General features: G+C 42.1%; 1 protein-coding gene and 1 pseudogene across 3 annotated transcripts in view; one reads left to right on the forward strand and one right to left on the reverse strand.

Moving 5' to 3' along the window:
- LOC147433521 (uncharacterized) overlaps positions 1 to 15,838 on the forward strand; it is a 59,661-nt gene extending 43,823 nt beyond the window's left edge. For all 3 annotated transcript variants that reach the window (XM_086490198.1, XM_086490199.1, XM_086490200.1), the window contains 2 exons: positions 15,141 to 15,330; positions 15,474 to 15,838. In XM_086490198.1, coding sequence (XP_086346324.1) covers positions 15,141 to 15,262 — 122 coding nt within the window. In that variant the 3' untranslated portion in view covers positions 15,263 to 15,330; positions 15,474 to 15,838. The remainder of the gene's footprint in view (positions 1 to 15,140; positions 15,331 to 15,473) is intronic.
- A 5,433-nt stretch (positions 15,839 to 21,271) lies between these two features.
- LOC147433522 (uncharacterized) lies at positions 21,272 to 21,910 on the reverse strand (annotated as a pseudogene).
- Positions 21,911 to 25,504: the final 3,594 nt, after the last annotated feature.

Below are 25,504 nucleotides of genomic sequence, written 5' to 3' on the forward strand. Positions count from 1 at the left end.
ACACCATACATGGGGTTAGGCATCATCGTTTGAGCACTCCCGAACACTGTTCCTGGCGTGTAAAACTGATTTCCAGGTGCATGACCAGCCATGCTCTGGAATACCGATCCACCTCCAAAATAGCCAGGGTGTACTGAAGGTGGTGGGAAGACTTGTTGCATAGCTTGTAGGTTGCTTCCCTGCCCATTAGAACCAGCTATAGGCTGCTGAAAGGTGGCGGGCTGAACTGGTACAGCTTGAGAGATTGGCATCTCAGCCACCTGTTCTTGCATCTTAGGCACAAGTTGTGGAAACTGCATGTTCTCCGTCAAGTGTACAGGTGTTTCCATTGACTGTGCAATATGAATCACCTGTGCTCGAGCCTTAACAGGCTTTTGAATATGATCCAGTGACCCAACTTGCTGAGACGGAACAGGAGGTTGCAAAAAGGCTAAAAACCTCGGATTCTGCATTACTTGTGTGAACATAGCCACAGCAGTAGCCAACTGGGTCCTGAATATATCATCATCCGTCTGTGGTGGTCTTGAGGACTCACCCACTTCATGTGTCTGTTGACCCTGTGAAGAGGAAACCTCTTCAGTCACATCATCTGGTCTGTCAGCCATAATTGCAATTCCCTGTGTCTGGTCTATGATCCCTTGTGTCTTCAAGCCCAAACTGACCAAGGCTCACTTCTATGGGAAAAAGTGATTTAATCCCGTCGATGGAACCATGTAACCGGCTTGTTCAATCCAAAAAGGGCGGTAGACTTTACTTCAAACCTTGATTTAGCTTTCACCCATTATTAGTCGTCTATTATACTTGCGCTATAGTGACACAAGAGAGGGGAATGGGATACAGATGCTAGAATGCACCTGTATGAGAAGACCGACACCAGATTGGCCCCTAACTTAGGCGCCCCTTTCGGTATTTCTTTATTGTTTAAAAGAGGGAATAAACGTTGTGGTTCTTTCCAAGCTGCCCCGCACAACCTTGGCTGAATTTTGACTGTTCTGGCTTGATTTCGGCAGCATAACTGTACTAGAATCCTTCACGGTCAGTATTCCCAGGCATTAAATGACTTTCCCGACGCATACGGGCACTTTGCAAAACCTGGCGAGAATCTGCAGCACGCTGAATTCTCTGTTTTCAGCCTTGAAAATGCGCCAGATCGCCTGTACAGCGGTCCCCTTGCGTCCCCGAACCTCTTGGGGGTATTAGGGTCCGTTTAGGGCCAAAACCCTAAACCTGCAAAAATACACAGCAGGCTGTAATTTACTGTTTTGGGCTCCGTTTCGCGTGCCGGTCGCATCCTTAGCAAGTCCTCGAGCTCCCGCACCTGTAGGGCTACTTGCCCTTTGAATCGGACGAGATTTCTGACGTGAAACCTCTCCGAATTCACCTGTACCTGCGGGGGATTAGCCGCTAGCTAATCCAGTACCTGTGCAAGAGGCTCTTGCCTCGGCAATCGTGCATGAACCCACACAACTGTACATTGGTCAAATGAAAAGCCCACTAGAGGGGCATAACATACTGCCAAAGGGGAGAGAGAGGGCAGTGCGTAGCGTGCAGGGCATCACTCCTGGCACCGCACTGTACATAGGAGGGAAAGGAAGCACTCCATAGCTCTTAACCTGTGACAAAATCTGAAAATGAGGCTCTCTCTCCTTCAAATTCAGCGCCACTTCTTGTTGCATGAGGAAAGTGCACCAAAAGGTGCCACTTGGCACATTCACAAGCATTTTCCCGTTTCGGGGTTGCCGCCTAAAAATCTCCCAACCGGTTGCCCAATTGACTTCACGGTAGAGTAAGAAAATGTTCCCTTTGTCATTCCGGAGGTAATGACGCCAACACATTTTCAGGTCCCAAAATAGCAGTTCCCTAAATTTTAGGAGATGCTGCCATTGTATCTTTCTAGGTCATCCGACCCTCTTTGTACACTGTGGCCACATCCAGAACTGAAATGTAGCCTCTTTAGCAAAGGATTCCACTTTGGCTAGTCAATGATTCCACTTGGCTAACCATAGTCCTTGTCCAACCTTAGTGCTCTCTTGCCCTCAGGCCTGGACTCCCTCTGGACAGTTCCACACTAGCTATGCAATGCAGGGCAGTTAGATTTCCCGAGGGGTGTTTCCAAAAAGTGAAAGTAAATAGATAATAAGAAAGATATCAAGAAAAAGGATAGATAGTAGTGACACGCTGGTGACAGCCAGAGTGAATGGCAAAGCCTCGCTTCGCATGACTCATCAACTCCTGAATAGAAGCTGACTTCTGTTCCAAGCAGTGATCTTGGATCTCTGTAGGTAGACCCAAGGTAAACCGCTCAATCTGTTCTCTGAACGAGATCTTCTTGGATGAAGAGGCGGGTAGAAAAGAGCTCGAGAATCTTTCACAATAAGCATTGATTGTATCTTTCTTGGTTATCCGAAGATGGTTCCAAGCAGCTCGTACATCTCGTTCATATTCTTGCGTCAACCAAGAAGAAATAAAAAGCTTCTTAAATTTCAGCCATTTAACTGGCGCAGTCTTGTTTAAAAGAAGCGTGGACCACCAAGTACGAGCATTCCCCTTAAAGTAAGAGGCAGCTCTCCGAATCTTGGAGTGCTCTGAATAGCGTCCTCCCGCGAAAGCGATGTCAAACTGCTGTATAAAAGACAAAGCCTTCGAAGCATCTGAGTATCCAGAAAAAGTATCAAACTTGATCGAGTGGCCACCTTCCTTAAACTCTCGGACTTTCTTGCTTTTATCTTCGAGAAAGTCATACTGGTTGGCTTTGTAAAAATTCTTCTTGTTCGCATAAAAGTTTCCGTCATCAGAATCTGAGCTGTCTGTAGACGAGTCCTCAGTAGAACTGTCAGTCTCTGGGCGAGATTTAGCCTTCTTTGTCTTTCTCTTGCCCTTTTCGAAGCGTTGCTTCTTGGTTCGCTTTTTACCTTTTCCGTCTTCTTGGCTCGAATCTGAAGAGCTAGAAGAAGAAGAAGAAGAAGAAGAAGAACTGGGTACTCCTTCAAATCGAACACGCTTCTTCTGTTTCTTTGCCTTGTCAAAAGTCGACTGACAACCCAAATATCCCAGGAAGTCGGTGCTTTTCTTGTGCTTTTTGCCGTGCTTTTTGGCTTTCTTTTGCGCGTCAAAAAGCTGAGCAATCCGTGCATCAACCACCTCTTGTAATTCCTTCTCTGTATACTGTTTGTGATCAGAAGGTTTCTTGAGAGTGGGTTTTAGTGGTGGTGTAGTGGTTTTTTGCCACTGTGCATGCACTTCCTGAAAAGAAGTCTCGCTCATATATTTTGCCAATATCGGATCCTTCGCAAAATTGAGCATCATCTTTGTTGCATCACCGATCAATTGACGACGCTTCATCTCTCTTTGCTCCACCTGAGTAGGCCGAGGCGGGCCATACTCTCTGTCTGAATCTTTGTTGTGATCCCAGCCCGCATCTCTAGATGTAGAGGGTGTCGATTGATCCTTGCGTGAAGCCATAGGTGCCGCGGAAAAAAAAAATTTGGGATCGGATTTCCCGTAGAAGAGAAATCGGCCGTGCTCTGATACCACTGTAACAGACTTGGACACTCCAAGTCAAGAATCAATCACGACAGCACCAAATAACCACTTCAAACAATTCATAGATCACAATAGATTTGCACTGGCCCGGCGGAGTTTCGTGCCTAGAGATATTGGTCCCAAAGACTGGCGCCCCTTTCGATATTTCTTTTTGTATTAATAAATCATCGAAGTACAAGAGAGCGGTTAGGGTTTCACTCTCAGACTCTGCGTCCAGATGCTCTGAGAAGTGAGGCCCTCACCACTAATTTAAAGATTACAAGGGATACCCAAAAGCAGAGCCCCAAAAGCTTGAAAGCAAAAGCAGATTCCCTCTCTCTCTCTCAACGAGAGTCAGTAAAAGGCAAGTTCTCTTTTTCTCTCTCTTTCTCCCAAATCATAGCAAAAAGCTGAGATTTGCGTAGCTCAAAATTTCCATTATTATTTTTTTTTAATAACCTCCGCGATTTTCGGAAATTAGGGATTCTAGCAAAAATTAGGGTTTCTGTTGTCCCTAGTACGTCATCACTTTGTGACAGCTAGGAACATCGTGGCATTCGCACAAAATCCTTTGTCGAATCTCATCGATTTCCGACACGTAGACCTTACCATTTCTGAACAATAGTCCACCTCTAATGGAATATTGTCGTTGTCTCGTCTCTCCAGCACGACTCACTTGGGTCTCCGGACCACCCAAGCCTGTATGCGAGTCATGCCCCGCTGCGACCTCGTTCCATATCTTGCCAAAATGGCCATCGGAACGACACAGCCCTCGGAGAGAGAGATAGAAATCCGTCGAGATTTCATTCATAGACAAGGCTGACCTCAGGAATCCTGCTGAGCGCATCGGCAACTCGATTGCTGGATCCTTTTCTATAACGGATCTCGAAGTCAAACTCTTGCATAAGCTCAACCCATCTAGCCTTCCGGCCTCTGAGGTCACCCTGATCATAGATATAGCGCAAGGAGTGATGATCTGTCCATGCAACAAACGTAGATCCATACAAGTAGTGCCGCCATATCCTCAGGGTGTGGACTATAGCATAAAGCTCCTTCTCGTACGTTGGATAACACATCTCAACGTCAGAAAGCTTCTTACTTTCAATCGCAACAGGACGTCCATCCTGGTATAATGCCGCACCAATAGCATAATCACTAGTATCCGTTTCAACCACAAACGGTTTGCTAGGATCCACAATGTGTAATATTGGCGCAGTAGTCACCAAGTGCTTTAGTGTCCGAAAGCTCTCGTCGAGATGCTCATTCCAGACAACAGGGGGATTACCTTTACGATGAGGACCCGAATTCTTTGGCCCTTTCACCCCTCCTTTTAAAAGTTGCGTAAGCGGAGTAGCAACTTTAGAGTAATCCTTGATAAACTTGCGAAAGAATCCAGTAAAGCCTAAAAAGGACTTTACTTGGCGTACATTCTTCAGAATGGGCCAATTTCGCACTTTATCCAATTTTTCAGGGTCAACGCGAATTCCATCGCGAGTAATGATGTGACCCAAGTACAGAAGCTCTTTCTTAAAGAATTCACACTTAAAAGCCTTAGCGTAAAGCTTCTCAATTCTCAGTACTTCGAGAACAGTGCGTATATGCACTAGGTGCTCAGACAAACTTCGGCTGTAGATCAAGCTATCATCGAGAAATACAACAATGAAGTTGCCTAAAAATGGTCTCAGCAGATCATTCATCATCTGCTGGAACGTGGCTGGAGCATTGGTCAAACCAAAAGGCAAGACCAAAAACTCGTAGTGACCATAACGCGTATGGAAGCCTGTCTTAGGAATATCTTCCAGTTTAATTCGTATCTGATGATAGCCTGATCGTAGGTCTATCTTCGTAAAATACAACGCTCCTTGGAGCCGATCTATCAGATCGTCCATGTGCGGGAGCGGATACTTGTTCTTGACAGTGAGCTTATTCAACCCCTTGTAATCCACGCAGAAGCGCATAGTGTTATCCTTCTTTCGAGAAAGTAACACTGGCGCTCCCTACGGGGACTTACTTGGTCGGACAAAACCCCTGTGGAGATAATCTTTCAGTTGCCGCTCAATCTCGTCCTCTTCGGTTTTACTAGACCGATAGGGTTGCTTTGAGAAGGGTTGGTTACCAGCCACCAACTCAATGCCATGATCTACTCCTCTCGAAGGCGGCAAGCCAGGAGGTAGATCATCAGGAAAAACATCCTCGAAATCAGTCATGATTCCTCGGATAAGGTTGGATTCGTTGGAATCCCCAAGTTCAACAGAAGAACATGAAACATTTTTACGAAATTCAGTGACAGAAGTACCAAGCACTAATGAATCAAACCAAGCAGATGGTACACATTGATAAAAGTCAATATCAGAAGACTTTATTTCTTTATACATTTCCAAAGCAGTAACAACTGGTATTGCAAAACCATTATTTACAGACTTTTGATTACAAAGCGACACAGATACATGAGGCATGTTTTGCTTAACAAAAACAAGAGAGTGATGTACCTAGTCTATATACAATGAGTCTTGTTTATCATAAAACCATGGAATTCCTAAAATAACATCTGCTCTGTCCAGGCGCATGAAGTGGAAATCCAGGTTCTCTTTGTAATCAACCAGCTTGAGCGACAAGTCTGGAACCATCCGATTCCATACATCCGTATCCACGCCACGAGCCATCTTCACGCGATATTCATGGTCACTGTCCCGCGTCCTCAGGCTCAGTTTCTGCACCAATTTTGCATCCACAAAATTGTGTGAGCTTCCATTATCAAGGAGTACGGTCACGTCGTGACCATTGATCTTCCCGGGGAAACGGAGAAGATCGTGTTTATCAAACACTTTGGTGCTAAAAGTACAGTTAGTGCATGAACTGTGCGCTAAATGATGGATTTCAACTTGAATGACATCAGAGTTACCTGAGATCTCGTGAATCTGAACCGAAGGACGACCTTGCGGTTTTTGTGTCTTCTTTTTCTTGGGGCAATCCTGGATTTGGTGACCCGTTTGGCCACATCCGAAGCAAGCCCCTTTCTTCACTGCATCAGCAACTGAACCATTTCTGGCTTTCTTCTTCTCCTGAGAAGATCTCGGCGGTGATTTGGACGTATGCTGGAATTGGGGTCGCTTCCTCGAAGCACCCTCATCGGATTGATAGTTTGCAGTTCTTTTCTTCTCATAATTCGCTCCATTTATTAAATGGAACGTCATGGCCTTTGTCACTGCATCCTCGACGTCAGTCGGGGCTTTATCCTTAATTAAGGCCCAACCGTAATCCTCATGCAATCCCAACAGATACATGTACACAGTGTGCGTAGTATCCACCTCGCAGAAGGTGAGCGCCTCTTTGAAAGCTGTCGTATATTTATCAAAAGATAGAGTTTTCATCGAAAGACTCTGCAGTTTGGCATAAGCTTTCAAAGGGTCCATTTTAGCGAAATCCCTCTTGAATTTCACACAAAAATCAGCCCACGTCGTAGGCTTCTCTGTCATGTCGTGCCACCAGGTAAGCGCCTTACTACGCAGATAGAGAGGAATCGTCTGAATCCTTCGTCCATCATGCTCCCCATGGAGATCAAAGTATGTGGTCCACTGGTGCAGCCAGTTATTTACGGCGAGTTCCGTACACTCCTTCTCTTCCCCTGAGAAATTTGTAGTTTTGTATGGAATTGTGGCAGTCGGACCACCCTGTGATCGCCCAAAAGCAGCAATCTGCATCCACAATTGCTGGAGATGGGTTTCGCCCTCGGAAATACCCGCAGTCGTCGTCTGAGCCATATTTTTGAGAGTAGAGAGTCGGGAACTAAGCTCCTGTATGACCCCTTCGAGAGAGGCCAAGCGAAGGTTCGTCTGAACATTCGCGTTTTCCAGAGCGGTAACACGCTGGTCGAAACTTTGGAAAGTACTTGTAATCCATGTGTAGAGAGCATGCGTGAATGGAATTTGGATATTACCTGGCGCGTCGTCACACTGCACATCTCAACTGGAGGAATCCATGGCAAAGTGCGTGAAAAATTGGAAATTTCACGCGAAACCGGGCCTTTTCTGCACTTTTCAATCGCGAAAAGTTGAAGTTCGAAGAGCTCCACGCGTCGGCGTGAGCGTCTGAAGGCGAGCAGGTGATGGCGGGAGCGCGGGAGCGCGAGCAGGTGAGAGAGGGAGAGCTCATGCGACGAGCAGAGGAGTCAAAAGAGAGATCTCTGCAGAATTTTTAAGTCTCTGTAAGTTTTTTGTAATAACCTGCAGGTTTCATACTAACTGTTAAAAAAAAATCAAAGGACCCGTGCCCACACTTAAAAGTCACTTTGGCATATTTTAATAAAAGGGCACTTGATAAATCAAGTGCTAGTGTAAAACTCCAGCGCAGGCTCTTAAAAAAATCGAGCGTTGCTCTGCTCTGTACGGATGCCGCGTGGAGAGAAAGGGGGAAAGAGCTACGCGTGCCTGCTCGTGCCCAGCATGCAAAAGGTGTGCCAATTTGGAGCCAACGTGGAGGAGTAGCCAGCGTGGAGGAGCAGCGCATCCTCTCACCCGCTCTGCCTGTACCTCCCCTGCAGGCTCAAACCGCACAAGCAAAGAGAGAGGTAAATCTCTCTCTCTCTCTCTCTCTCTCTCTCTCTCTCTCTCTCTCTCTATGCTTCGCACAAAGGGACTTACAAAGAGAGAGATTCGAAAGGATACAGCATGCTGAATTTTAATGTAAAACCAGCAATTCAATGAGTAATCCTCCGATTTAATAAATAATCCACTGAAAAATTCCATTTTTTAGCACTTTCATTGGCCAATTTGCTGATTTTTGTCAAAAATCAGCAACCAAACACTATTTCTTACCTGCAAACATGCTTTCAAGAAGACAAGTAGGTCATTTCAGCAAATTAATCACTAAAGATTAAGGGTCCCCTACTCGAACCAATCCGTAGGTGTGCACACGGTCCTTCATGCAGCCAAGCCGGCTCTGATACCATGAAATGAACGAGGAGAGAGGATCTCTCGAGTACATAGACCGCCTACAGATACGCGCCGGACGAACCACCCGACCATAGCCACCATCCGGCAGCTCCCCTGTGCGGGGGCCAGCGTCCGAGGACGTAGGCGTGCACCTGTAAGACCGGGCGTCCCATACCACCCTGCCTCACCTCCTCGAGGTGACCTCGTGCACTCCTAGCCTCGCGGGCTAACCACTGGTACTCTGCCAGTGGGGGTCGATAACTGTAAATGAGGCCTCAGTCTCCCTTTTATAATAATGGCCAGCCACATTGGCCGGGTTCACACTACGTCCGCCTGGACATTGGATGCCCATCCCGACGGCATTTGGGCTAGATCCCCTCTCCTGTGAGCGGGACATAACAGCACCTCTGTAAGCTCTTTCTTGAGTAGTGCGATTTCCTCATCTTGGGCCTTCACACGATCCTCAAGTGTATGTATCGTGCTTTCCTGTGCCGACACACGCTCGTCGAGTGTGTTAATAGTACCTAGGATGTGGCGATTGATCTTGTTGATGGACTCGCAAAGGGGGCGGCGCGAGGGGGGCGGGACTAGCAGCGGGGGCGTGGCAGTGGGAGGGGGGGGGGGGGGGGGGGGGGGGGGGGGGGGCAGCAGCGGGGACATGGCAACAAAGAGGGGGGGGAGGGGGGAGGAGAGTGCGAGGGGCAGCGGGAGCAGCAGCAGGGGGAGCCGAGGGAGAGAGCAGGGGCAGCGCGAGGAGTGGGGGAGCAGCCATGGGAGAGGGTGAGAGAGTGAGGTGCTGTTGACATGGATGCGAGGTTGCTAACTTTTGTGCAACCAAGAGCTTCTGTGGGAGAGGCTACGCTCGCAACTAATCAAGGTGGCGAGAGAGGAGGGTGCCGCGCCCCTGTGGTTGAGAGAGATAGATAGATAGATAGATAGATAGATAAATAGATAGTTCTATTATCGTCCTCAGAGGTCTAATATGACCTATGGGACCAAATGAACATGTCACGTGGTGTGAGTGGAGGTCATAAGTGACTCTTGATGCTCAAAAAGGGCTGAAATGAGCGTTGCAATAGAGAGTCCACATCGTGGTTAGGAGAGGAAGGTATGTAGGGAGAGCTCATGGATGAATATATGGGGAAAAGAGGACCTAATATGGTCAAAAGCTGAGCACTCAAGTAGTGTGTGGTACTCACTCTCTCGCACTCGACGAGGGCATAAGGTGCAAAGTTGATGAGACTCCTCGCCAGTGCCCCAACGTCCTGTCTCACAGCGTAGAGAATGGGAGCTAAGACGAATGGAGGCAATGGTGCGGATCGCACTCAACGGGATGGGATCAAGGATGTAGGGATGGGTGCGGTTACCTTGTTCTAAGAAGAAGAGAGATTTGTAGTTTGGGGCAATGTGTGTGGTGTAATGGCTGAAGCGAGAACCTCCGGATTTCTCCCAAGCCGTGATACATTGGCGTTGTAAGAAGGCCTCATTAACTTGGGAGTCGATCGACGCATCCTTGACCTAGTGACATGCATCTCATCTTCCAAACCATTTCTTGATGTCAAGCAACCACCCCGAACTTAGTATTTCGCTCTTGCATGTCTTTTGGACCTTTTGACTTGCTTCATATGCGATTCTAGGAAGTCGATACAGAGGGCTACGTTGTGTCTTAAGAATGTACTGCACAAGAATTTGTTCCTTTAGAAGTTGTTGAGTGAAGTTTGATTTCTAGGATTAAGTTTTTAAGATGCCTTATCCTTTCTTGTTTAAAGTTAAGTTTTAGCCAAGTAAGTTGCGTCAACTTATTTTGCGTATGCCTTTTCTAGAAATATTTAATAATGTTTTATTTTATCTAGTTTTGTTTTGTAGCAAATAAAGTGATTTAGTTTTTTTTAAAAAATAGTAATTTTCTTTTCTTGCGTCCCTTGCTTTTATAGTTTTATGAGCTTTATTCCCTCTTATAATTCGTGAGTTCAGACTTTTCTAGAACTTATGAAGGTGTATATATATAAATTTTAAAGGAGGGGGTATGTCACAATTTGATGACGTGGCAGTTTTGCCTGGACACACACGTTGATGTGGTAGGCTGTATGGACGCCCCTGATTTTGTGCTGACAGTGCTGACGTGGCAGTTTGTACGAATTTCCGTAAATTGCGTTGGATGCTTTTACTGACAGATTTAGGAATAGTTGCTTTTGGAACTCAATTGCTTTTGAGTTTCATGCTTTTGGGCTATGCTTTTAGCATCCCTTGTAATGTTTATAAGTGACCAAGGGGGACTCACTTCTCAGAGCATCTGGACGCAGAGTCTGAGAGCGAGCATCCGCGGGAGTTGTACTTTGCTCAAAGATTAATATAAAAAGAAATATCGAAAGGGGCGCCAGTCTTTGGGGCCAATACCTCTGGGCACGGAACTCTGCCGGGCCGTGTCGACTCTCTCTCTCTCTCTCTCTCTCCTCTCTCTCTCTCTCTCTCTCTCTCTCTCTCTCCCCCCCCCCCCCCCCCATTAATGTTCATTGATTATGAAGTTTCTGTTGGTGTGTTGCTATTGATTTCTCGCTTGGAGTGTCCAAGTCAGTTACGTATCGAAATGTACTATGGGCACCCTCCGTTCCTATTAAGGGGGGGAGTATATGTCTCATGAATTCAATGCAAGATTCTTCTTCTATGGAGGATCCGATCCTTTTGGAATCACACGTAGGCTTTTATGAAAGAATTTTTGTGTCCCGACACCGGACTTGCTAGCCACTCCCACCCTTCGTACATCACGCATCGGGCGCGCTCCCGTCTTCATCGTTGTCTTACATGGCATAAAGCCATAAAGAATCCCAGATTACTCATAGGTTCTTGTGGAGAATTTGACAAAGATAACACCCTCTCAGTGGGCAGGCAAAAGAAAAAAATGAAGATTTGGACAGATTCTTGGTGGAAATTTTACCAGAATGGAGTACAAACGTCAATTGCAGGTTGACACATCTGTGAAAAGATTGATCAAGTATTCCATAGACCCAAGACTTGCGAAACACTTGAAGAATTTACCCGATTGATAAGATTTACTGGAGATGGCGTGTGGCCATTGCTTCTCCTCTCAGGTCGGGAGGAAAGCTGAAAGGACAGACGAGTGCAGAAAAGTAGAACCTGTACTCACAGAAAGAGATGGACAAGAACTCTTGAAAAGAAGATGATGAACCAAAGGAGCAGCAGCCGAGTGTGGAAGAAAAGGAAAGATGAAAGTAGAACTGGTACCACATTGTGTGGGGCCCGACTGGAATCAGATTAACAAAAGTACAAAACTTTGCCGCACATGGGGCAAAGTGAAAGACCAGGAAGCCTCATTTTATTTGATGGAGGAGCCAAGGCCTACTTCTTTTCACTTGAATTGGCGGCTCGACTTGGAATTTCTTCCGACAGGCTGAGGCTACAGGCGGTGTAACAAACTTGGACACCTCGAGTCAAGATTCTACCGCGACACAAGAGAGATTCACTTCAAAATAGTTCACAAAGATGACACGGCCCGGCGTATTTCCGTGCCAAGAGGTATTGGCCCCAAAGACTCGCCCCTTTTGGTGTTTCTTTTTATATTTATCTGTGTGCAAAGTACAAGAGAGTCCGCGAGAACTCACACTCAGACTCTGCATTCAGATGCTCTGAGTAATGAGGCCCAAAACACTTATTTATTTTTACAAGGGATGCCCAAAAGCAGAGCCCCAAAATCTTTTAATCAAAAGCTTCTAACTTAAAAGCATTATGCCCAAAAGCTGGCCAGCGTAATTTCCAAAAATCCGTACGCACTGCCACGTTAGCAAGACATCGTGTTTTGCGGAGAATTTGCCATGTGAGCATTTAGCGCAATTTGCGGGGGTCCGTACAATTTGCCACGTCAGCCTGTTGGTGCATTTCACGGGTTGCTGTCACGTGAGTAGGGTGTGTGTCTGGGGGCCTACCACATCACCAGTTTGTGACATACCCCCCTCTTGAAAGAATTGTAATCTCCTCGATTACGCTTGCAAAACAAACAAAGGCCATAAACTGTCTTACTAGACACTGACTGTTAGTACCGGCGCACTAGACACAACACATCTAGCACTTGCAAAAGACGACAGTCACATCATCGGACATCACTTGACATCACATGACATCACATGACAAATCACATACAAATTCATTCCAAATCTCAGACCATGATCAATCGACAACGTATTTAGTAATCACATCTAGATCCATTCGGGACCTCACGGATGCCCGATTAATCAATCCTTATTGCAATCATGTCTATAGAGATTTATGAGACCAAAATGATGCAGTCATTTCGTCTTTTAGTTCTTGCACTCAAACAAGTCAAGTACAAATCAGTCATATTCATTTTCGGGAATTCTTGTCATAAAGTCATACAACAGAATACCACTCAGCCCTTTAAAATCCTTGAAACCCAAAGGGGACATCAATGACTCTATTGAAAATCAAGGTAATCTGTTGACAAAGGAGCAGAGTGACTCCCCCACTGCACTAGATTCACCCCCGCTGAAGTCGGGGTTCCATCGCAGTAGACTATGCTAAACCGAATGCTTGAAGGTAAAGTTCCAAAATCTGAGGAGTATCTGCTAGGTCCTCCTCCTCTATCCACTTCGCATCCAATGCAAGATAGTTCTTGAACTTAACCAAGAACCGCCTAATCACTTTACCTTTTATCTTTCTGTCCTTGTGTGCCAATATCTGTTCTAGAACGAGTGTCTCCTGGCTTTCCTCCACTTCAGGTTGCTCATCTGGCTTCCCAACATCGGGCGCATCGCCTTTAAAAGGATTCAATAGACTCACATGAAAAGTATTGTGAATCTTCCAAGTATGGGGCAGCTTCAGTATAAAGGAGACATCATTTATCTTTTCTTTTATCTGGAAAGGGCCATAATACCTCATGCTAAGATTTGGAAAAAGCTGCTCCTTTCCCTTTTTCTTCCTTAGGCGTGCCTTCTCAAAACGTAAGAGTACCCAATCATCTTCCTTTAATTTCAAATCTTGTCGATGTCGATCTATTGCCGTCACACAGGAGGTGAGTGTAATTATCGATCGAGAGATGCATAGTAAGGCATTGCTCGCCAAGCTCATTCGTAGTCCTATATGCTTGGGGTAGTACAATCAAGAGAGATGCAATAGTAATTTAGCTCCATCCAGTACCATAGTCAGCGTGTAGTACATGGTGCATGGGTAGGTATGGTGTGAAGAACGTGCATCAGATGGCACGGGGATCTGCAAAAGCCTGAGCTCACCTCTCCTCCAAAGCTCTATAGTGGTGCTCCCAGATCTTCCTTTGGTGTAATAATGATGCTCTATGTCCAGGAGCATACGTATGTCTACAAGTCTGAATCTCCTGAGCCTACTGTAAGGTGACCCCTCTCTGTGGGGGGGGGGGGGGGGGGGTTGGGGGGGGGGGGGGGGTGTTGTAGTGCTCCTCTGGAAAATTCTATTAGTTGTCTGCTGGTCGTTTCTTGTGGCTGGGAATGTGTCTGTGCCGCCGGTCGTTTCTTGTAACTCTGTGCTGCTGTATCTCAAGAAGGAAGCAGCCGAACTTATGTTAGTCCTAGACTCAAGTATCTGGCGCAGATTTGGCTGAGCTGAAAATAGAGATTGGTACTTGCCTCTGGTCTCCTCATAAGGTCTGCATTTGCAGCAATAGTGCTCCTCACGCTCTTTCACCTCATCAGTACATAATCGACAGATCTGCTCATCTTTGGGGATGTGCTGCTCTTCCTGTCTCAATCTCTAGCTGGTGTGAGGAGACTTTGAGGTGGCTGATGGCTACCTGTGCCCTATGTGGCATGTAGACATCCATGTATCTTGGTCTATGAATGAATCCATTCTCAAGAATGGTCAGGAAGAGCGGACGATTGATGGATCAAGCGATGTCGGGAGTAAGTAAGAATAGTGCAGTTATTGCATTTATAGGAAGAAGCGGAGAGGGTATTGTGAAGCATTCGACCGAGGAGCTTCCACGTTGGTTCACATTGACGTATATGGACGTATGCAGACTTAATCTATTGGTGGAGCTCTCTACTTTATGCTACTGTCGGAGATTATAGTTAATTACTTGAGGATCTTCAAGAATTTGCACACACTAGTGGAGCGAGAAACTGGCAAACAGTGATAGACAGAGGATTACCTACAAGGAATGGAGCGGTGGTGCGAAAGACTAGGACAGTTTTCAAGAATCTAGATGGCTCGGATTATGCTTGAGCATCGTGAGCTACCTAGATCCTTTAGGGCAGAGACTATACCCATGGCTGTGCACATACTCAACCATTCTCACATGACTTGCTCCATTGCGTGGCACCATTTTCATTAGCATCTAGAACATTCGGATGTGAATTCGTCCTACTACCCCTGTAGGTACGACTTTGTCAATACAAGTCTAGCTGGGGATCGTGAAGTTATCGTGTTTTAGTTATATTCACAAGGTGTACCAAAATGTCAGATTTGTCAGTAATACTTAATGATATGCCTGTAGCATATGACTATGAAGTTTGACTCACTCAAATTAACAATCAAATAACAACTTTTACTCTCCATTGCTTCAAACTTCATGTAATCTTTTCTTTTATGTAAATCATCTTACTAAGTTTTCCCTATTTAGGAAGTGGTTACATGAACAAGAGGGAGGGAGGATAAGATTCAGATTGAATTTGTGCTTTGTTTCAGAACCTTCGGCCGTGTGCCCCATCTGCGAGATGGCTCTGTTTGGAAACATTGAAGATGCGAGCTTCAATACCAAGTTTAATGAGCACATAGATGCTTGCATGCGTAAACACTGCCCCCAATGAGCTGATTCGCACTATTGTCCCTCTTCAGGAAAGAATGGAAAGCTTTTATCGTGGATGGCTTTGTGGTTGTGAGTACATCCTTGTTTATGCTTCACTGATGTACTTTTTGTAGCGAAATTATATACATAGTTATGGTTTCAGCATAAGGGGTGTGCCAAAATTCATGATAGCCTTTCTGAATTGACTTAGGCTAGATTGTGGTTTTGATCAGGGAAAGTCGGGCGGACATCAGAAACCTTGCCTTTACGTTGGAATTTAGCCAGTTGGTTTGGTTTTACATGATGGGCTTGGAGTCTAGGAATTGCAGAATGATGTGATCAATCCATGAATGGGATTGTGAAACTTGAGGGACATTTTGAAAACACAAGACGCAGGTGAAGTTATCAAAAAGCTGCAAGCTTTTGGAGGGCAGTTGATGTCACAGGTTGCAACTTGGTTTGGAGTATGGAAGATACGTCCTGTCATTGACTGGCTTCTGAGGGTGAAATTGAGAGGTTTGGCTGCAATTCTCGTTGTGTATTGTGTTAATATCAATGATTTTTTCTGATGTCTTTTACTCGAGACCTTCCAACTGTACATCCATATCTCTCTCTCTCTCTCTCTCTCTCTCTCTCTCTCTCTCTCCAACAAACCCCCCCCCCCCCCCCCCCCCCCCCCCCCCCCCGCGCCGCGTTGCATGGCGTATAGCACCAAACCTGCACCAAGCTATTTCTATCATCCAACTTGGGCTCAGTTCTATCTTTCCTGCTGGCAAGCAGAGTGTGTTTACAGAAAAATTGGGAACATAGTGTTGCAGTTCAGGAAACGGGTTTTTGTTGCATAATATACATGTACAAGTTCGGTTCTGTTTGGCATCAACAAAGCTACATTTGGTGCATCACTCTACAAGGTATCAGATGTTCTATTTTGCTTTCCTTAAGTTGGCACACTCAGACTGGTGGAGGATACGAAGAGGGCAAGCAGTGTGACACAATGCTGTTCACCAAAAAGGGTATACATTTGAAAACCTGAGAGGTTTTCTCACCCACTGTGAATGAAAGTTGAGTGAAAAATCCCAACAGTGGAGATTACATAGATGTGAAAGTGGAGGGAGATGCGATTTGAAACATGCATGTGAAAGTGGAGGGTGAAATTGGGCTAGAATTTTCTGGCAAAATTGGGGCACCCCCAAGTGATGTGGGAAAAGAAATAATCAGCCTTTGATCGACCTTTCCTCATAAAGAATCGTCTATGATGACCTAGACAACACAGGAGCGCTTCTTGTGTAGAGGATGAGAAGTCAATTATGTAAATGGGACAACAGAAAAGACAACCACCGCCTTCTGGAGCCACCCATGGCTACCCCATAATCAAGAAAATTGAATTCGAGTTGCAAACACCTTGATAAGTGAGTGGCATACCGACTTGTCCACGGAAATAATTCAAGCACACAAAACTCGAAAACATCTTAAAACCAAAGACAAACAATGCAAGACAAAAAGGCAAGGGAATGGGTGGCGTATGAAGAGGGGATAGAGGCGGTAGCAAATGTACCTCCCAGATTGAGCGTGGTGGATATGGTGTGGCCATTTGAGAGATGTTAGAACTGTGAATAGCTTTCATTGGATGGACACTGTCACGTCTCCAATGGCTGCACAATATTCACCTTGCTTAGAGAGTTATTAATCACAAATGAGAGGCATCTTTTCCTCTTGCCGCTTTCTCTTGCATCATTTGTCTTTGATAGAAAGATAGATTTGAGCTCGAGTAACGAGAACTAAACCCATCTTTGTACAAGTCATCCTAACCTGAATTTTAAGTGGATTAAAATATTTAACCTTCCTTTGGGGGCCAACTAGCTTGACTATGCATGCTAGCTTTTATAGTTATGCTCCCTTTCACGCCTATCCTTGTGCATAAGGAATAGCTTTCACTACAAGGGGCATGTCAAAATCTAGAAAGAACTTAAAAATGATAAGCAAAGAATTCGCCCATGAAGAGATTAAAAAGCATGAGAGAGAGAGCGAGAGCGAGAGAGAGAGAGAGAGATCCAACTTGGGAAAAGGCGAAGGATATCCATTTTTTGCCAAGTTTCTTTTCGGACCCCTTTGTTGTACCTAGTGGTGTTACTAATTGGGTTCCTCAAGGTTTCTAGGAAGAGGCATATAAAATATAAAGAGTAGGCAAAAAAACGCGAGTTTAAAAGTGAGTGATAGTATTAATTAGTAACCCTTGCATGACAATCATGAAAAAGAAGGTAGGATGAATGCTTTTGCACATCACATCTTAGCAAGGAAATCAATTAAACATGAGCATTGGTTTGAAGTTCACAGCCTCCAAGAGAAGCTATTGAAGATGTCAAATGCACAAAAATGATAGGACCAATTTTGTCAGAATGGACTGTGTTGTTAACGAGTACAAAAGATACAAGGAAATCCATTCAAACTTTTTTGATCATGTGACCTTTCTTCTTCATGATGGAGAAAGAAAAGGTAATTATTGTATAGTGTCCGCCTCTTACAAAGGCCATGAAATTCAATGCCTTGATGGTTGTAGGTTGGCACTTGAAACTAAAAGACTTACAAAAGTCTTGATATTTCAAAATAACTTCTTGCATTGAAATATCGCAACCATTGTAAGTCTGAGAGTTTACTTCACCTAACAAGCATTCTAAATAAAACTTTTTGCACATAATAATGAAGTTATTAGAGCACTTATATACGTAAGAGATTACAAAATCATGATGAAATTCTCTAAGAGCATAACGTTTCGAAGAAAAGCTATTTCTTACTAAAGAAAAGTTCCTAGAGCAAGATGCTGATTCAAAGAATTTTTCTTAAGGATTATAGACTTCCAATGCGTGAAAACACCTTGAACTTCTAAAGACTCCTCAAACTTTACTATGAAACTAGAAATTCCTTTCTCTTAAGGCTTTGAGAAGACAAGATTCATGTGAGAAAGGGAGCCTATATTTAGTACCTCTAGAGAAAAGGTCTTTCAAGGAATTAGAAGGAAGAATAGAGCAATAGCCAGTATTTACATGATCCAAAGTTCCATTTACGTAAGAAGAAAAGACAACTACAAGGTGCAGTCAATACCTGAGATTGCTAGCCTTTCTTACTTTTTAAGATTACGTCCGTTGTCACTATAGTTGAAAGATTTTTATCTTAAAGTTTTCACATGTTTGAAAGCCACGATGGGATGGTTCCATATCTTTACACAAGGAGAGAGAGCATCCAAAGCTTCTTGAGATTTCAAAATAGAGCTTAATCTACTTGTCTAAGTCAGGGGAGGCAAAGATAGTTATCAACAAATCTTTCTTTCCAACCAATGGATTTTTCAGACTACGACACTTGGACTTCAAAAATTTACCTAACATTACTCGAAGTTGAGTACTAAGAGACTTTCTTTACTCCAAATCTTCACGAGAATAGTTTTCAAGGGTATACATGAGCTTAAATAGGATCCTTATATTATATCTCTCAAATAATTTATGAGAAAAAGACCCAACTCCATGAATCTAGATACGTAAATCAATCTCCGTTTGTAATCCCTATCTCCAAAAACTCTATGGGTAGAAGGGCCATCATTCTCAATTCTAGAGATTGAAGCCCTAGGGAGACCTTGTACTCCATAGGAAATAGTGTCGTGCAAGACAACTGGAGTGATTCGAGGGATAGAAGGTGGATTTGAACAAGAACCTTTAGAAATCCAAGCTCTTTTAAATTGACTTGAAGGAAGAACTAACTCGGGTTTGGATGACTTCGCTAAAGCATAGGTTTATTGTGGTAAATTGTCTTTTTTTTAAACGTAAAAAAGACTTTCCTTCCAAGCTGAAACCTTTAGGGAAAGAGATATGCAAGGTTCTCATCCAAAACAACTCTCGAAGCCACACCGATCTCTAAAACTCTTTAGAGTTTCTAAAATTACCCTCTATGTGCTCAATAGGAAAACAACGGAAAGACTCACAACCATGTTTTGCTATTGCCTTATGGAAGGGTTTAATACTTTCACGTAAGGTGCTTTTACTTTGAACTTTTCTCGCTTCTCTTATTTTTTCCTGAAAATGGACAAAAGCTGTTTGAAAGGTTTGGCCAACATACATCATAGAACTATCATGAATACTATAAATTACATAAATAACTTGAGTGGTATGAACCGAACTTAAAGAACAACCTATCGAAGATGTTTTTTTTCTTAAACGCGTTTGAGAGTTTTTATGGAAGAGCTTGTGTAATGAGTACTAACCAAGACATTCTTGAAAGAAGCCCAACAAATAGGACCATCACCAAAACCATGTAAATTCTTCAAATTAGACTTAGCTAAAAATGTAAATCTTTCTTGATCGAAAAGATGTACATGAGAGTCATCAACATTGCTAGTTGAAGCTGAGGAAGAAGTAAAAGTATTTTTCATTTTGGTAGGAAGGTCAATGTTTCATACCAACACGCACCTCAAGAATAAAGATCCTAAGGCTAGATTGGTGCTAACCACACCCCTCATTTGTATGGCAGACCTGCTGCCAAGCAGTGAGGTCCTTAAATAAGGCTGCTTGCTACACTCAAAAGATCATCGACAATAGCGTGCAATTGAGTTCCCATGATCCCTTCGTAGAGTCACCACTTAACCTCTCCTCTCACCATAGATATTTCATGAAATCGCACAAGAAACCCTTGATCCAAAGGACCCAAATTAATTGCTTTATCACAAAAAAAGAGAGGAAACAAACAGACAAGCACAAAATTTAAAAAAACACAATACATAACTAAATCAAGACAAATTAAAAAATAAAAGACAAACATCACTCACATAACCCAAAAGAAAAGAGAAAAAGAAGCTCTACACAATCGATCATAATAAATCTTATATTATGAAAAGACCCATTATTTGTAAAAAACTTCATTTAAAATGAGAAAGAAAAGTAATACACACATAAAATCACATCGACACATATATATAAGATCAGTCGTGTTTGGGTATGCACACCCTCCCAATATATCTCCATGAAGCTCAACAGCTGGTTACCACTCAGAGGAAAATAAAAAAGATTTGCATGTCCGCTAGATAACTAAAAAATATACCTTCATAAGTTCATAATAGTCTAAACTCACGAATTATAAGAGGGGATAAAACACTCGTAAAACTACAAAAGCAAGAGATCCACAAGGAAAAAAAGAAAAAAAAACTTTATTTTCTATTAAACAAAACTAGATAAAACAAAACATTATTTACTTAAAAGAAGAAAAAAAAGAAATGGCATACACAAAATAAATTAAACTAGCTTACTTGGCTAAAACTTGAAACGAACACTCAACGTAAACTAAAAAAGATAAGACATCTCAAAGACTTAATCCTAGAAATCAGACTCCACACAACAAGTTCTAAAGGAACAAATTCTTAAGACCTAATGTAAGCTAAATAATAGAAATGAATACTACTATAAACCTACAAAACTTTACTTAAAAGAAGAAAAAAAAAATGGCATACACAAAATAAATTAAACTAGCTTACTTGGCTAAACCTTAAAATGAGCACTCAACATAAACTAAAAAGGATAAGACATCTCAAAGACTTAATCCTAAAAATCAGACTCCACACAACAAGTTCTAAAGGAACAAATTCTTAAGACCTAATGTAAGCTAAATAATAGAAATGAATACTACTATAAACCTACAAAGAAGAGGCTAAGAATAATTAAAGAAGTACAAAAATCCAAACTTGACAATATGTAACCTCAATTTCGCTGCTTGTCCAAACATGAAGAATAAGATTATCCCATTTATCATGCATAGCTTGGACAACAACTATGACATCCCTACTCACGTTGTCAGTGCCCAAGAATAGGTGCAAGTTTGCAAGAGGTCATTCATGCTTTGAGAGCGTACTCTATAAAACCAACAAGCTGAGATTCTATCACCCTCCGGAGGTGATGGGAATACTCAACCATGATAAAGGCTATCATTTGCCAAGCTTGAGCAAAAACATTAGAAGCGCTAGAGATCAAAACATCCAAAATAGTGTGTTATTAAGTCAAACAATAAGTGGGCTTTTAAGCTCCCCATTTCGATTGAATTTACTATTGATTATTTTGAACGTTACAAAGGAAGACACATTGAAAATAAATTTACTACGATGTATAAATGAACAAACATTTTTCATGATTCTTTTGAATGAGTATCCTTTCTCAACGAGTGAAGAAATACGATGGCACGACTGAACAACAAAAGCAAATTTACTAAAACAAAGACGAGAAAATCTAAATAATTAAGAGCAAATGACACCGTACTTAGCTAAAAGAGAAATATTCGAAGAAATGTGAGACATTCAGATGATATTTAGATTGACATAGTCCGGTTCAAGGTTTTTATCATAGATATCTACTTCCAATCCCAAGGGAGTCTAAAAAATATTAAGGTCTCAAAAGGGACAACAATCACTATCTGTGGTACAATTAAGTTCACAAAACTCCTTAGGATAAATTCCTCCACCTACAGAACTCAAATTCAAACACACAAAATTTTGAAAAGAAGGAACGTCAGGAACAAAAACAAAGCGTCTTACATTGCATAACTTGTGCAAAAATATTGGGCAAGTGTCAGCAAGGACAAGACGCTCAATTAAATCAAATTTATAAGTAAAAAGATAGAGATTAGCAAGAAAAGCAACACAATTAGGATACCAATTTTTTGCAAATAGAGTCACCGACAATTATATATAGATTATCTAAAAGAAAATCTAACAAAGATATGTTGTCAATGTCATCTAAAATCCTGTTGAATTTCTTTCTTCCTTTGTCTACGTCTATATTCTTACTTTGTAATCATAAGAAGTCAAAGTTCAAGGCTGACTTTTCTACAAGCAATGCCTTATACCTATCCTTCTCAAGCTTGTATGCAAGAACTTTTGAAATAAGAGACTTGATTCTGAATTTAAGGCCCTCCAAATTTAGCTTCGTATATAGCGTCGTAAAGTTTGGAGACATGAAGGAGAAGATTTTTCTCTAATGCTTCTTGAAGAGTTCAAAAACTTTATGACTGGAATCACATCTACTGAATCGTTTAAAATCAAACTTGAATCGGTAAGTACGCTTGCTTCCTTTAGCATATTTTTCCACAGCTCATTTATGCTAGGTAATATGGATTTGAAACAGTAACTAAGCCGAAACTTCGATCAAAGAGGTGTTACAAGAAGTAGCTATAAATCTAGATTTTATAGGATTTTTGTGGAACTTCCAAAAGGTAATTTAGGCTAGGACTTGAAGCCAAAAGACTTACAAAAGTTTTGATGTTTCAAAATAAATTCTTGCATTGAAATATCAAAAACATTGTAAGTTTGAGAGTTTATTTCACTTATAAGCATTCTAATTAGAACTTTTTGCTCGTAACAACAAAATTATTAGAGCACTTATCTACGCAAGAGATTACAAAATCATGCTGAAATTTCCTAAGAGCATAACGATCCAAAGAAGATAGCTATTCCTTATTGAAGAAAATTTCCTTAATGAAATGCAAATTCTTCAAATTAGACTTGGCTAAAAATCTTATTCCTATGGATGTTTTTAAGAAGGTGGCAAGAAGGCATGCACTGCAATGTCGTGTTTCTTAGCTTTTAATTAAAAATAATAATTTCCTAAATCCTAAGGGCCTCTTGGTCACCTTTTTGTGGAGCACACCTTCACTTTCAAGACTTGAGTTGTTTCAACGCAACAATTTTCCATGATGCTTATTTGTTCTTATTTAAATGAACAACTCACTGTATTTCTTAATTAAGAACAAAACACTATTTGTTCTTGTTTAAACAAACAAATTACTACATTTCTTAGGCCAAAAAAAAGGAAATTTTTGATGGTGCATTGTCTCATTAGCTTAGAAACCCCCTATATGAGTTGGGGAGGCTCCAAAACCCTCATAATAGACCTTTTGAAATCGAGTTCTCCAGTCCATTATAAATAGGGTTAAATGGGATTAGGAGTAAGTTTAAAAATAGAATAAGTATAGGGTTAGTTGGAGCATGGTAAAGTATGCAGCAAATGTCATTCCAACTTTTTTCTTAGTTCGTTACTCTTTCCCTAGAAAGATTGTACAAAATCCCCATCTTTTTCTTATTTTTTGAAATGCCAATTCCAACATAGGTGATAGGACTTGCCCTAGAAATGATCTTTTACAAGAATCTGGCTGCCAAATAAGTCCCACACTGTTCTTGCACTCAATTAGTCCTTAATTCTACATTTTCTATTTTCCCACGAGAGTGTGTGTAGTGTTTCCATGGCAAAGAATGGTAGCATTGTCCCTATTACCATTTTTTGATAGAAGAGTTATTTAGAGACTTTGGTATACCTATTTAAACCTCATCGTGAACAGAGACTACTACTACTACTACTACTACTACTACTACTACCACACACACACACACACACACACACCAAATATCAAAATACCCCTTCTTTCATGCTTTTTCCTATTTTGGAGAGAAATACACAATTGTATTAGTTTCATACATTAAGGGAAAATCAAATCGTTTCTTTGTTGGTTTTCTCATATTAATTCTAACCTCTCTCTACAGTGTGGCATTCACACTGTCAACAAAATATGCATAACAATATGTACCAACACAATATGATTTTGAATCCAACCCACAAGGCACAATATGAGCACAAGTAGCCTCACCATATTACATCACTTTATTTTCTTTTCTTAGCCATTGTGTGAGTATCCTTTCACATGTTCCAACACAGTATGAGATGTAGGCTTCTTCTCTATAGCTATGGATGGCTAGATGCCTCTTGTATGTTTTGTGTTTCTTGAACCATCTTTCTTGTTAGCGGAATTTTACTATCCTTATTAACATCCTCAAGAATTTGGAAGGATAAAACAAGAGAGAGAAGCATCTGTTTTAGCACAATTGCACTCGCACCTTAGGGTCTTAAGTTACCATCTATCACCGATGGCTTCTGTTGTGCACCTTGCTTCGACGAGTGCACCTTGCCTTGTCTCGTCAATGCAATAGAGTGCAATCCTCAATGTTTGCTCTTTCACTACCATCAACCGCACTAACTTAACCAGGATGTTGTGCTAACCTCACTCATAGAATTTCTCAAAGACCATCAATTTATAAGGGCTAAACCATGCCGAAGACGCCAAAGTAGCGGTTGGACTCCCTCCACATATGCATCATAGGATCAACACGCACATTCAGTTGAGAAAGTTCATTCACATCACAAAACAAGGCAACTAATCAAGGACAAAGAGGAATAAAAAAGCAAAAAGAAGAGCCCAAAGACCAAAAAATCATCAACAAAAATGGAGCTAAAAAAGGCCTCACGAGAAGTAAAATGGAAGTGAATGTAGTTTAATGAGAAGGGACAATACCTAAAACGAAGCTCCATTCTTTTACACAAATTGGTTTATATTGTAGCTCTATGTTGAGAGAGATAAAGTACCCAAACTAAATCTCTTTCTCTTAGCCAAAGAGACCCTGAAAAATAGTTGTCTAGCACACAAAGGTCCTAACATCTTCAACAACAAATTGATTCAATCACAAAGTTGGCTATCGTGCCAAATATGAATAGTATCTCAAATTTATTTATCGCACATTTCCTGTAGTCTTGTGTAATTAATTAATTTTCGTTTGGAGTAAATAAACTTAGGAAAGGATCGACAAGCTTAAGAATTTTCCTATGATTTTGTTATGTTCACAGAGTTCTAAGTGGGTAAGAGGACTAATTTAAACCTCTTTTGGTCAAGCAAATGCGAACCCTAGTCCTATAAGCTCATTATATTAATATAGCTCTTTTTGATTCATTTTGAGGGTTTCAAATTTGGAGAGCTAGTCACATCTTATGCTTGGTTTGTTGGAGAGTTAGTCACATAGCTTCCATAGCCTCTTAAGAGCTTCTACATACTTGTATTCTTGTTGTGTCGAGATTTTGAATAGAACCAATGGATTCATGCACTCCTCTTGTATGCAATGTTTTTGAAGTAGGTAATCAAGCAAGTTTGTTTATTTGAGTGCATAACCTATGTGTGGTGCTTCTATCTTTGGTTGTGCTTTAGGTTATGTGTAATAGTAGGTGTAGGGTGGAAGACAAGCTTGGTGGTCCATTGTGTCCTTGTGTACACATAGAATAGATACATACCTCCATGTTGGATTCATCACGCATTGAGCATTAGAGCGAACGAGTTTAGCGTATGTAGGAAAGGGTGTCCAAGTAGTGTAGGTGAAAGAATAGGAATGTTAGCGCTTGAATACTCATATAATGCATTT

The sequence above is a fragment of the Adiantum capillus-veneris genome, chromosome 19, assembly GCF_014529385.1.
Source record: "Adiantum capillus-veneris isolate H3 chromosome 19, ASM1452938v2, whole genome shotgun sequence".
In the NCBI taxonomy this organism is placed as follows: Eukaryota; Viridiplantae; Streptophyta; class Polypodiopsida; order Polypodiales; family Pteridaceae; genus Adiantum; species Adiantum capillus-veneris.